We start from the raw sequence: 15,295 nt of genomic DNA on the forward strand, positions 1-15,295 counted from the left end.
CATGGCTGTTGGATCAGCTAGACAGTCCCTGTTGGATTAGATAGACAGTCCCTGTTGGATCAGCTAGACAGTCCCTGTTGGATTAGCTAGACAGTCCCTGTTGGATCAGCTAGACAGTCCCATCCATGGCTGTTGGATCAGCTAGACAGTCCCATGGCTGTTGGATCAGCTAGACAGTCCCATGGCTGTTGGATCAGCTAGACAGTCCCATGGCTGTTGGATCAGCTAGACAGTCCCATGGCTGTTGGATCAGCTAGACAGTCCCATGGCTGTTGGATCAGCTAGACAGTCCCATGGCTGTTGGATCAGCTAGACAGTCCCATGGCTGTTGGATTAGCTAGACATTCCCATGGCTGTTGGAGCAGCTAGACAGTCCCATGGCTGTTGGATCAGCTAGACAGTCCCATGGCTGTTGGATCAGCTAGACAGTCCCATGGCTGTTGGATCAGCTAGACAGTCCCATGGCTGTTGGATCAGCTAGACAGCCCCATGGCTATTGGATCAGCTAGACAGTCCCATGGCTGTTGGGTCAGCTAGACAGTCCCATGGCTGTTGGATCAGCTAGACAGTCCCATGGCTGTTGGATCAGCTAGACAGTCCCATGGCTGTTGGATCAGCTAGACAGCCCCATGGCTGTTGGGTCAGCTAGACAGTCCCATGGCTGTTGGGTCAGCTAGACAGTCCCATGGCTGTTGGATCAGCTAGACAGTCCCATGGCTGTTGGATTAGCTAGACAGTCCCATGGCTGTTGAATCAGCTAGACAGTCCCATGGCTGTTGGATCAGCTAGACAGTCCCATGACTGTTGGATTAGCTAGACAGTCCCATGGCTGTTGGATCAGCTAGACAGTCCCATGGCTGTTGGATAAACTAGACAGTCCCATGGCTGTTGGATCAGCTAGACAGTCCCATGACTGTTGGATCAGCTAGACAGTCCCATGGCTGTTGGATCAGCTAGACATTCCCATGACAGTTGGATTAGATAGACAGTCCCTGTTGGATCAGCTAGACAGTCCCTGTTGGATCAGCTAGACAGTCCCTGTTGGATCAGCTAGACAGTCCCTGTTGGATTAGCTAGACAGTCCCTGTTGGATCAGCTAGACAGTCCCTGTTGGATTAGCTAGACAGTCCCTGTTGGATCAGCTAGACAGTCCCTGTTGGATCAGCTAGACAGTCCCTGTTGGATCAGCTAGACAGTCCCTGTTGGATCAGCTAGACAGTCCCATCCATGGCTGTTGGATCAGCTAGACAGTCCCTGTTGGATTAGCTAGACAGTCCCTGTTGGATTAGCTAGACAGTCCCTGTTGGATCAGCTAGACAGTCCCATCCATGGCTGTTGGATCAGCTAGACAGTCCCTGTTGGATTAGATAGACAGTCCCTGTTGGATCAGCTAGACAGTCCCTGTTGGATTAGCTAGACAGTCCCATCCATGGCTGTTGGATCAGCTAGACAGTCCCATGGCTGTTGGATCAGCTAGACAGTCCCATGACTGTTGGATCAGCTAGACAGTCCCATGGCTGTTGGATCAGCTAGACATTCCCATGACGGTTGGATTAGATAGACAGTCCCTGTTGGATCAGCTAGACAGTCCCTGTTGGATCAGCTAGACAGTCCCTGTTGGATTAGCTAGACAGTCCCTGTTGGATCAGCTAGACAGTCCCTGTTGGATTAGCTAGACAGTCCCTGTTGGATCAGCTAGACAGTCCCTGTTGGATCAGTTAGACAGTCCCTGTTGGATCAGCTAGACAGTCCCTGTTGGATTAGCTAGACAGTCCCTGTTGGATCAGCTAGACAGTCCCATCCATGGCTGTTGGATCAGCTAGACAGTCCCTGTTGGATTAGCTAGACAGTCCCTGTTGGATCAGCTAGACAGTCCCTGTTGGATTAGCTAGACAGTCCCTGTTGGATCAGCTAGACAGTCCCTGTTGGATCAGCTAGACAGTCCCTGTTGGATCAGCTAGACAGTCCCATCCATGGCTGTTGGATCAGCTAGACAGTCCCTGTTGGATTAGATAGACAGTCCCTGTTGGATCAGCTAGACAGTCCCTGTTGGATTAGCTAGACAGTCCCTGTTGGATCAGCTAGACAGTCCCATCCATGGCTGTTGGATCAGCTAGACAGTCCCATGGCTGTTGGATCAGCTAGACAGTCCCATGGCTGTTGGATCAGCTAGACAGTCCCATGGCTGTTGGATCAGCTAGACAGTCCCATGGCTGTTGGATCAGCTAGACAGTCCCATGGCTGTTGGATTAGCTAGACATTCCCATGGCTGTTGGATCAGCTAGACAGTCCCATGGCTGTTGGATCAGCTAGACAGTCCCATGGCTGTTGGATCAGCTAGACAGTCCCATGGCTGTTGGATCAGCTAGACAGTCCCATGGCTGTTGGATCAGCTAGACAGCCCCATGGCTATTGGATCAGCTAGACAGTCCCATGGCTGTTGGGTCAGCTAGACATTCCCATGGCTGTTGGATCAGCTAGACAGTCCCATGGCTGTTGGATCAGCTAGACAGTCCCATGGCTGTTGGATCAGCTAGACAGTCCCATGGCTGTTGGATCAGCTAGACAGCCCCATGGCTATTGGATCAGCTAGCCTGTCCCATGGCTGTTGGGTCAGCTAGACAGTCCCATGGCTGTTGGATCAGCTAGACAGTCCCATGGCTGTTGGATTAGCTAGACAGTCCCATGGCTGTTGAATCAGCTAGACAGTCCCATGGCTGTTGGATCAGCTAGACAGTCCCATGACTGTTGGATTAGCTAGACAGTCCCATGGCTGTTGGATTAGCTAGACAGTCCCATGGCTGTTGGATAAACTAGACAGTCCCATGGCTGTTGGATTAGCTAGACAGTCCCATGGCTGTTGGATCAGCTAGACAGTCCCTGTTGGAGGGAATTTATGGCCAATGTAGATTATGATGACTGTGCTTACCTCCCATGTGTCCCATGATACCGCCTTCAGCAAGAACAAAGAGAAAGAGAAAGAGAGAGAGAGAGAGAGAGAAGAGGTAGAGATGCTCAAACACAAAAAACTCAGACTGTGTCTGTTTAATTTAACCCATGCATTTCAAAGTCATACGTCTAAACAAACAGAAATTATGAAAATGCTAACGAGTCACAACTATACAGACGGTGGTAATGAATATCTCGCCATGCAGACTGAGCTCAGCCAGGGTCTAACCATGTATCATACACGTATAGGAGCTGATACCAACTTGACATATTGCCTGCCTGACCATCTGCCTGAACGGGCCAACCCACCTGAGAGGCTGAGGACACGGCTGTGCCACCATGACTTGGTGCAGCCAGGGTGGACAGGTCCATGTCCAACAGGTTGGACCCTGCAGGGCTGTCAAACTGACATGGGAAGGATACGATACATACAGACAGTTAACAGGAGAACGAGGGCGGGATTAGCAAGAGTCACACTTTATGTGGATAGCAGAGTTGGGTTCAGGTCAAATTCAGAAACTAAACTGAAATTCCAATATTAATTTGTTTTAAATAACTTATCAGTAAGCTGAAAATGAGAAGCTATTTATTTATGTCAAACATGTTAGATTTTTGGGGGATTTTAAATTCATATCACGTCCTGAATTGACTGACTTTTGACCCCAACCTTGGTGGATAGTCGCCAATAGAAGACCTACAGTATCAACAAAATATCAACTGCAACTCTGTTGATGTGTAACAGCTTGCTTGGGTTCTGATAAGGGATAGGGTAGGTTTAGGGTAGAGTAAGGGTTAGGGTAAGGAGTCAGGCATGAAGTGATAAAGGAAAAGAGAACAGGTAACAGGCCGTACCTGTGTTGGGGACGTAACACTGATGTTAGGAGCAGCAGCAGCATCAAACAGGTTAATGATGTTTTCTGGTTTCATGTCCCGACAGGGGCTGGATTCAGGCCGCGGCGGCATCGCTGGTCTCAGCTGCACAACGTAAGGATGGAGAGAAAGACAGGTAAAAAAAAATGGTCCACATGGCATACATTGAAACGTGTGCCTTTCTGTTGGCTTTCTTTTGCAAAATAACTATGAATTAATGGAATTCAAATTAAAATAGTTGTCAACATATAACATCACATTAAGGTGTGGGACGTTCACTGTATTACAAGGAACAATAGCAGGTCTATTTCTCTCCTGCAGCTGGTATATTCTGTCCATCCACCATTCAGCTGTGGGAACATGATGGCTCTCAACACCCGACAACAAAAAGAGTTGGCCACTACCATCCGAGAGATTGTTCATGAGGAAATTACCTCTGCCTTCGACTTGCAATTAAAACCAATAAATTAATCTCTTGACCTGCTCACTTCTATAGTGGATACCTACTCAACTAAAATGGAAAGTTTGGAGACAGCAGCCGATGTGACAGAGGGGCGACTCCCTGACCTGGAAACAGAGCAATCTAAGCTAGAAGGTGGAAATCGATCTCCTAAAAAATTGAAAACAGAGTCACTCAAAAATCATTCACAGGACTTGAAACGGGAAACGCAACTTCCTTCATGAGCCATCTTTTCTATGAACTGTTTGGGCAGAGTAGCTGGGTCCCATGCCGATGATAAACATTGTGCAACACATGGCTCCTCTCCGCAACGGATTTTTTTATTTCACTTTTATTTAACCAGGTAAGCTAGTTGAGAACAAGTTCTCATTTACAACTGCAACCTGACCAAGATAAAGCAAAGCAGTGCGACACAAACAACAACACAGAGTTATACATGGAATAAACAAGCGTACAGTCAATAACACAGAAAAAAGGCCATAGTAGCGAAGTAATTACAATTTAGCTGATTAACACTGGAGTGATAGATAAGCAGATGATGATGTGCAAGTAGTGATACTGGTGTCCAAAAGAGCAGAAAAGTAAATAAAAACAATATGGGATGAGGTAGGTAGATTGGGTGGGCTATTTACAGATGGACTATGTACAGCTGCAGCAAACGGTTAGCTGCTCAGATAGCTGATGTTTAAAGTTAGTGAGGGAAATGTAAGTCTCCAGCTTCAGCGATTTTTGCAATTCGCTGGCAGCAGAGAACTGGAAGGAAAGGCGGCCAAAGGAGATGCTGGCTTTGGAGATGACCAGTGAGATATACCTGCTGGAGCGCGTGCTACAGTGTGAGCTGAGGTAAGGCGGAGCTTTACCTAGCATAGACTTATAGATGACCTGGAGCCAGTGGGTCTGGCGACGAATATGTAGCGAGGGCCAGCCGACTAGAGCATAAAGGTTGCAGTGGTGGGTGGTATATGCGGCTTTGGTAACCAAACGAATGGCACTGTGATAGACTGCATCCAGTTTGCTGAGTAGAGTATTGAAAGCCGAAGTATTGAATAGCTGATATATCAACTATTGAATCTGAAACAGGGGAATTACTATCAGAACCCCAATTAACTTCTCTAGGGTAGGGGGCAGTATTTTCACGTCCGGATGAAAGGCGTGCCCGTAGTAAACTGCCTGCTACTCAGGCTCAGAAGGTAGGATATGCATATTATTAGTAGATTTGGATAGAAAACACTCTGAAGTTTCTAATACTGTTTGAATGATGTCTGTAAGTATAACAGAACTCATATGGCAGGCAGAAACCTGAGAAAAATCCAACCAGGAAGTGTGGAAATCTGAGGTTGTAGTTTTTCAAGTGATTGCCTATACAGTATACAGTGACTTAGGGTTCATTTTGCACTTCCTAAGGCTTCCACTAGATGTCAACAGTCTTTAGAACGTTGTTTCATGCTTCTACTGTGAATAGGGAGAGGATAAGGAGTCAGATGACTGAGAGAATGACATGAGTTCAGTGGCACGCACTCACGTGAGAGTTAGCTGTGTTCCTTTTCTTTTTTGAAGACATTGGAATCGTCTGGTTGGAAAATTATGGAAGATTTATGTTAAAAACATCCTAAAGATTGATGCTATACACCGTTTGAAATTTTTCAACGAACGTAAATAGAACTTTTTTGGACTTTTCGTCGTGACATTTTGCGTTCGCTTCCTGCATTTGGAGTAGTGGACTGAATCCGCGAACAAAAAGGAGGTATTTGGACATAAATGATGGACTTTATTGAACAAAACAAACATTTATTGTGGACCTGGGATTCCTGGGAGTGCATTCTGATGAAGATCATCAAAGGTAAGTGAATATTTATAATGTAATTTTTGTCATTTCTGTTTATTCCAAAATGGCGGGTATCTGTATGGCTTGTTTTGATATCTGAGCACTGTACTCAGATTATTGCAAAATTTGCTTTCGCCGTAAAGCTTTTTTGAAATCTGACACAGCGGTTGCATTAAGGAGAAGTGTATCTATAATTCTTTGAATAACTGTTGAATATTTTATCAACGTTTATGATGAGTATTTCTGTAAATTGATGTGCTCATTCACCAGAGGTTTTGGAGGCAAAACATTTCTGAACATTACACACCAATGTAAAATGTTTTTTTTTTAAATATAAATATGAACTTTATCGAGCAAAACATACATGTATTGTGTAACATGAATTCCTATGAGTGCCATCTGATGAAGATCATCAAAGGTTAGTGATTAATTTTAGCTGTATTTCTGGTTTTTGTGACACCTCTCCTTGCTTGGAAAATGGCTGTGTGGTTTTTCTTGTCTTGGCGCTGTCCTAACATAATCTAATGTTATGCTTTCGCCGTAAAGCATTTTGAAATCGGACAATGTGGCTGGATTAACGAGAAGGGTACCTTTAAAATGGGATATAATAGTTGTATGTTTGAGAAATTTGAATTATGAGATTTTTGTTGTTTATAATTTGCCACCCTGCTATGTCACTGGCTGTTGAATAGTGTGTCCTACATACCCCAGAGAGGTTAATCAATCAAAGATGATCCTGCTTCTATAAAGAACTGTACACCTCTGACTGTAAATCCTAAAATAATTAATTCCATCAATGGGACAGTTGTAAATCATGCAGCGCAAAATGTCAAGATCGCAGATTTTAGAGAAACAACAAATGTCTGTACAAATAAGTGTCTTATATCGGCTGAAAGCTTAAATTCTTGTTAATATAACCGCACTGTCCAATTTACAGTAGCTATTACTGCAAAAAAATGCCATGCTATTGTTTGAGGAGAGCTCCTAACAACAAAACACATTTTTCACCGCAATAGGTTTGATAAATTCACCTCTGAAGGTGAAATGTGTACTTACATTCTGAAATCTTGCTCTGATTTATCATCCAAAGGGTCCCAGAGATAACATCAAGTGTTGTTTTGTTAGATAAAATCCTTTTTCATATCCTAAAAAGATCCATATATCATGCACGATCAATTTTGTATTACCACTCGTTCAATTTGCAAAGAAAGGAATCTGTGTAACTCTCACCCTAAACATTGTTTGAACGAGTCAAATCACGTCCGTATCTATTCCTCAGAGATCCTAGAAGGTAACAAGACTTCACTATTTCATTAGGGGTGTAGTATATCCTAAAGGACACCATATTTGGTCAGAGAGCGACACCTTCATGGTGCGGGCAGCCATCACTTGAACAACTGTATCTTTGTCAAATAAGCACCAATTATGAAGTTATGAAAACTGGTTGTTTTGCAAATGTTGAACTTATTATAATACGGCTACTAATACTTGGAGAGCTAAATCAAAGTCCAAGTATACAGATTTGATGATATTCTTGCATAAAAATCGAATATGAATGTGAATGTCTCCTTTTCGATTTGCCCAAATGTACCTGGGGACTTCACACTAAAAATGTTGTTGTTCACTCATTTTTGAAGTTATCCATCTGAAACTTTGCACATACACGGCTGCCATCTTGTGGACACTAGCGGAATTACAACCAGAGTGATGGCTATAACTATGACCTTTCTCTTGCATTTCAAAGATGGTGGTAGAAAAAGACCGGTTGGTTTTTTCTTTGTATTTTCTTCTACCAGATCTATTGTGCTATATTCTCCTACATTCAATTCACATTTCCACAAACTTCAAAGTGTTTTCTTTCAAATGTTACTAAGAATATGCATGACTCTCCATACCTGCTTCTCTACTCCAGCATTGGTCTTTACAATATGCCAATCCCTCAGCCTTGGCAATATCTGCTCTGCTCCGTTCATAATCACTAAAAGCAGCAGACAAGGCGATCCAAATTCTCCTTTGCTATTCTTATTATCCATGGAACCCCTGGCCCAGGCAATTTGTCAATCGAAGGAAATAACACTGATTTCCCTCAAATCTACTGATCACATCATCTCATTATATACAGAGGACATTTTACTATATCTACACAATGTATCTCAATCACTCACAAATGCATTGAAGATCATAGATAAATTCAGTTTCATCTCAATGTCACTTCACAAATTACTTCGACTAACCTGTACCCCTCCACATTGACTCAGTACAGGTACCCCTTGTATATAGCCTCGTTATTGTTATGTACATTTATTGTGTTCATTTTTGATTGATTCGATTTTTTTACTTTAGTTTATTTAGTAAATATTTTCTTAACTCTATTTCTAGAACTGCATTGTTGGTTAAGGGCTTGTACACAGATAATATTAAATTCTATATTGAGTGAATTGGCAGTAGAGTTGTTTCCATGTTAAGCTAAATTGAGTAAATTACAGTTTGTAGAGTTAAATATAAACACTGAGTACAAATAACTCTTAAAATTGAACTCTGCAACAAGAGTAATTTTTACTCTATTTAGACTGGGACTAAATGTTATCTTTTGTAGAGTATAATTGTATTCAATTTGAGTAAAATTTACTCAGATACATTTACTGTGTAGGTAAGCATTTCATGGTAAATTCTACACCTGTTGTATTCTGTACATGTGACATATACAATTTGTTTTGATTTGATTTGTATTTCTAAAATTAATCAAAGGACATCAAACCTACTGCCTCTCACGACCCAAATGGAGGACTCCATCTCTAGTTATGGAATCTCATTTTTTTCCCATTTCAAATATTTGGGAGTAGATATATTTCCTTCCTCAGATAAAACCATTGCCAGAAACTTTAACAGAACGCTCAAATTAACAGAACGCTCAAATTAACAGAACGCTCAAATTAACAGAACGCTCAAATTAACAGAATGCTCAAATTAACAGAATGCTCAAATTAACAGAATGCTCAAATTAACAAAATTAACAGAATGCTCAAATTAACAGAATGCTCAAATTAACAGAATGCTCAAATTAACAAAATTAACAGAATGCTCAAATTAACAGAATGCTCAAATTAACAGAATGCTCAAATTAACAGAATGCTCAAATTACCAAATGCTCAAATTAACAGAACGCTCAAATTAACAGAACACTCAAATGAACAGAATGCTCAAATTACCAAATGCTCAAATTACCAAATGCTCAAATTAATAGAATGCTCAAATTAACAGAATGCTCAAATGAACAGAATGCTCAAATTAACAGAATGCTCAAATTACCAAATGCTCAAATTAACAGAACGCTCAAATTAACAGAACACTCAAATGAACAGAATGCTCAAATTACCAAATGCTCAAATTACCAAATGCTCAAATTAATAGAATGCTCAAATTACCCTATGCTCAAATTAACAGAACACTCAAATTAACAGAATGCTCAAATTACCAGAATGCTCAAATTAACAGAATGCTCAAATTAACAGAACACTCAAAACAAATGATTTATTCAAAAACCTTAACCTTCTAAATTTGATGTTTGGAGAAACGTGTATAAACGACTAATTCTGCAGTAGGACTGTGAGAGCTTGTTGTAAAGCGTTACCAACATTCTGAATGAGAGCATGTCAGTATCTCCCTTTCCCTTCTCCCTTAGAGTTGGTCACAGACTAGATGGAGCCAGTATTGCTCCCAGGAGATGTCTGCAGATGAGGTGGAAATCTGTTGTCTGTTCTTTCTTAATATAAAAATGTGTGTGTGTGTGTTTTTACATCCGGGCGCAAGTCTGTCTGTGTGTGCTTGCCTTTAAATACATTGAAAAACTCCCCCAAAAACGTGCAGCAACAGCGTCTGTGTGCAGGGGTTAAAGAAAAAAATAAATAACCATGACTGAAACTTAAGACGATCGCAGTTCCATTGTCTGGGGCCAAGTTAACCTCCCCTTTCATCTAAGAAAGAGGATCAGAAGCAGTGCATCTTGACTGGGTCGTGTTTCGGAGGACTTCGACCTTCGCCTCTCCTGAGTCCGTACTGGAGTTGCAGCGATGAGACAAGCCTGTAACTACCAATTGGATACAACGAAATTGGGGAGAAAAAGAGAATAAATAAATAAAGAGGATCATGTTGTTAAACTGCGAGTTTGACTAATTCCAGCCCCCTTGCTTAGGGGAACGGTTTGGTTCTGCTGACTTAAAAAAAAAAGTAATTCTACTCCAAAATAAATGAAAAATAAAGTGACTCTGACACCATCTAAAATATAATTTCCACCTCCAGAAATGAGCCCATAAAAACATATTGGTAAAAATGATGTTAAAATGATTTTAACATATTGGACCATGTACTGTGCGGTCTATATTATCAGATGGTTATTATTATTATTAGCAATAAGCATGATCACCTGTAGCCCAACTGATGAATCATAGTGGCTAGAACATGTATACAGGCTGAAGCATTGGGTTTGTCCATCTACCAAATTTAGACACAACATTCTGATTGCTCTTACTATTAATAATTATTATTGGAGAATAAATATGAATATATAAATAATGACAAATTATTATTCACTTAAAAAATAAATACATCAACTATTCTACTATGGAGTTGTCTGGTTTAGGATAATAACACCATTACATGACTAGGAACATAGATCAACTATTGTCTATAATAACACCATTACAGGACTAGGTACATAGATCAACTATTGTCTATAATAACACCATTACAGGACTAGGTACATAGATCAACTATTGTCTGGTTTAGGATAATAACACCATTACAGGACTAGGTAAATAGATCAACTATTGTCTATAATAACACCATTACAGGACTAGGTACATAGATCAACTATTGTCTATAATAACACCATTACAGGACTAGGTACATAGATCAACTATTGTCTATAATAACACCATTACAGGACTAGGTACATAGATCAACTATTGTCTATAATAACACCATTACAGGACTAGGTACATAGATCAACTATTGTCTATAATAACACCATTACAGGACTAGGTACATAGATCAACTATTGTCTGGTTTAGGATAATAACACCATTACAGGACTAGGAACATAGATCAACTATTGTCTATAATAACACCATTACAGGACTAGGTACATAGATCAACTATTGTCTATAATAACACCATTACAGGACTAGGAACATAGATCAACTATTGTCTATAATAACACCATTACAGGACTAGGTACATAGATCAACTATTGTCTATAATAACACCATTACAGGACTAGGTACATAGATCAACTATTGTCTGGTTTAGGATAATAACACCATTACAGGACTAGGTACATAGATCAACTATTGTCTATAATAACACCATTACATGACTAGGTACATAGATCAACTATTGTCTGGTTTAGGATAATAACACCATTACAGGACTAGGTAAATAGATCAACTATTGTCTATAATAACACCATTACAGGACTAGGTACATAGATCAACTATTGTCTATAATATCACCATTACAGGACTAGGTAAATAGATCAACTATTGTCTATAATAACACCATTACATGACTAGGTACATAGATCAACTATTGTCTGGTTAATAATAACACCATTACAGGACTGGGTAAATAGATCAACTATTGTCTATAATAACACCATTACATGACTAGGTACATAGATCAACTATTGTCTGTAGATAATAACACCATTACAGGACTGGGTACATAGATCAACTATTGTCTATAATAACACCATTACATGACTAGGTACATAGATCAACTATTGTCTATAATAACACCATTACAGGACTAGGAACATAGATCAACTATTGTCTATAATAACACCATTACAGGACTAGGTACATAGATCAACTATTGTCTATAATAACACCATTACAGGACTAGGTACATAGATCAACTATTGTCTATAATAACACCATTACATGACTAGGTACATAGATCAACTATTGTCTATAATAACACCATGACAGGACTAGGTAAATAGATCAACTATTGTCTATAATAACACCATTACAGGACTAGGTAAATAGATCAACTATTGTCTATAATAACACCATTACAGGACTAGGTACATAGATCAACTATTGTCTATAATAACACCATTACAGGACTAGGTACATAGATCAACTATTGTCTATAATAACACCATTACAGGACTAGGTACATAGATCAACTATTGTCTATAATAACACCATTACAGGACTAGGTACATAGATCAACTATTGTCTATAATAACACCATTACAGGACTAGGTACATAGATCAACTATTGTCTATAATAACACCATTACAGGACTAGGTACATAGATCAACTATTGTCTATAATAACACCATTACAGGACTAGGTACATAGATCAACTATTGTCTATAATAACACCATTACAGGACTAGGTACATAGATCAACTATTGTCTATAATAACACCATTACAGGACTAGGTACATAGATCAACTATTGTCTATAATAACACCATTACAGTACTAGGTACATAGATCAACTATTGTCTATAATAACACCATTACAGGACTAGGTACATAGATCAACTATTGTCTATAATAACACCATTACAGGACTAGGTAAATAGATCAACTATTGTCTATAATAACACCATTACAGGACTAGGTACATAGATCAACTATTGTCTATAATAACACCATTACAGGACTAGGTACATAGATCAACTATTGTCTGGTGGATAATAACACCATTACAGGACTAGGTAAATAGATCAACTATTGTCTATAATAACACCATTACAGGACTAGGTACATAGATCAACTATTGTCTATAATAACACCATTACAGGACTAGGTACATAGATCAACTATTGTCTATAATAACACCATTACAGGACTAGGTACATAGATCAACTATTGTCTGGTTTAGGATAATAACACCATTACAGGACTAGGTACATAGATCAACTATTGTCTATAATAACACCATTACAGGACTAGGTACATAGATCAACTATTGTCTATAATAACACCATTACAGGACTAGGTAAATAGATCAACTATTGTCTATAATAACACCATTACAGGACTAGGTACATAGATCAACTATTGTCTATAATAACACCATTACAGGACTAGGTAAATAGATCAACTATTGTCTATAATAACACCATTACAGGACTAGGTACATAGATCAACTATTGTCTTTTGATAATAACACCATTACAGGACTAGGTACATAGATCAACTATTGTCTATAATAACACCATTACAGGACTAGGTAAATAGATCAACTATTGTCTATAATAACACCATTACAGGACTAGGTACATAGATCAACTATTGTCTATAATAACACCATTACAGGACTAGGTACATAGATCAACTATTGTCTATAATAACACCATTACAGGACTAGGTAAATAGATCAACTATTGTCTATAATAACACCATTACAGGACTAGGTACATAGATCAACTATTGTCTATAATAACACCATTACAGGACTAGGTACATAGATCAACTATTGTCTATAATAACACCATTACAGGACTAGGTAAATAGATCAACTATTGTCTATAATAACACCATTACAGGACTAGGTAAATAGATCAACTATTGTCTATAATAACACCATTACATGACTAGGTACATAGATCAACTATTGTCTGGTTTAGGATAATAACACCATTACAGGACTAGGTACATAGATCAACTATTGTCTATAATAACACCATTACAGGACTAGGTACATAGATCAACTATTGTCTGGATAATAACACCATTACAGGACTAGGTACATAGATCAACTATTGTCTATAATAACACCATTACAGGACTAGGTAAATAGATCAACTATTGTCTATAATAACACCATTACATGACTAGGTAAATAGATCAACTATTGTCTATAATAACACCATTACATGACTAGGTACATAGATCAACTATTGTCTGGTTTAGGATAATAACACTATTACAGGACTAGGTACATAGATCAACTATTGTCTATAATAACACCATTACAGGACTAGGTACATAGATCAACTATTGTCTATAATAACACCATTACAGGACTAGGTACATAGATCAACTATTGTCTATAATAACACCATTACAGGACTAGGTAAATAGATCAACTATTGTCTATAATAACACCATTACATGACTAGGTACATAGATCAACTATTGTCTGGTTTAGGATAATAACACCATTACAGGACTAGGTAAATAGATCAACTATTGTCTATAATAACACCATTACAGGACTAGGTACATAGATCAACTATTGTCTGGTTTAGGATAATAACACCATTACAGGACTAGGTAAATAGATCAACTATTGTCTATAATAACACCATTACATGACTAGGTACATAGATCAACTATTGTCTATAATAACACCATTACAGGACTAGGTACATAGATCAACTATTGTCTATAATAACACCATTACAGGACTAGGTACATAGATCAACTATTGTCTATAATAACACCATTACAGGACTAGGTACATAGATCAACTATTGTCTATAATAACACCATTACATGACTAGGTAAATAGATCAACTATTGTCTAGATAATAACACCATTACAGGACTAGGAACATAGATCAACTATTGTCTATAATAACACCATTACAGGACTAGGTACATAGATCAACTATTGTCTATAATAACACCATTACAGGACTAGGTACATAGATCAACTATTGTCTGGTTAGATAATAACACCATTACAGGACTAGGTACATAGATCAACTATTGTCTATAATAACACCATTACATGACTAGGTAAATAGATCAACTATTGTCTGGTTTGATAATAACACCATGACAGGACTAGGTAAATAGATCAACTATTGTCTATAATAACACCATTACAGGACTAGGTACATAGATCAACTATTGTCTATAATAACACCATTACAGTACTAGGTACATAGATCAACTATTGTCTATAATAACACCATTACAGGACTAGGTAAATAGATCAACTATTGTCTATAATAACACCATTACAGGACTAGGTAAATAGATCAACTATTGTCTATAATAACACCATTACAGGACTAGGTACATAGATCAACTATTGTCTATAATAACACCATTACAGGACTAGGTACATAGATCAACTATTGTCTATAATAACACCATTACAGGACTAGGTACATAGATCAACTATTGTCTATAATAACACCATTACAGGACTAGGTACA

The 15,295-nt window shown here is 38.8% G+C and overlaps 1 protein-coding gene across 8 annotated transcripts in view; it reads right to left on the reverse strand.

Moving 5' to 3' along the window:
• Positions 1–15,295, reverse strand: part of LOC106582515 (myc box-dependent-interacting protein 1) — a 47,878-nt gene that overhangs the window by 6,548 nt on the left and 26,035 nt on the right. For 4 of the 8 annotated variants that reach the window (XM_014165685.2, XM_014165684.2, XM_014165689.2 and 1 more), the window contains 3 exons: positions 3,802–3,924; positions 3,259–3,354; positions 2,930–2,953 (listed from right to left, as the gene is read on the reverse strand). In XM_014165685.2, the coding sequence (XP_014021160.2) occupies positions 2,930–2,953; positions 3,259–3,354; positions 3,802–3,924 (243 nt within the window). The remainder of the gene's footprint in view (positions 1–2,929; positions 2,954–3,258; positions 3,355–3,801; positions 3,925–15,295) is intronic. The other 4 variants (XM_045704901.1, XM_014165686.2, XM_045704902.1 and 1 more) reach the window with 1 other exon arrangement.

This window comes from Salmo salar, chromosome ssa21, assembly GCF_905237065.1.
Source record: "Salmo salar chromosome ssa21, Ssal_v3.1, whole genome shotgun sequence".
Taxonomy (NCBI): Eukaryota; Metazoa; Chordata; class Actinopteri; order Salmoniformes; family Salmonidae; genus Salmo; species Salmo salar.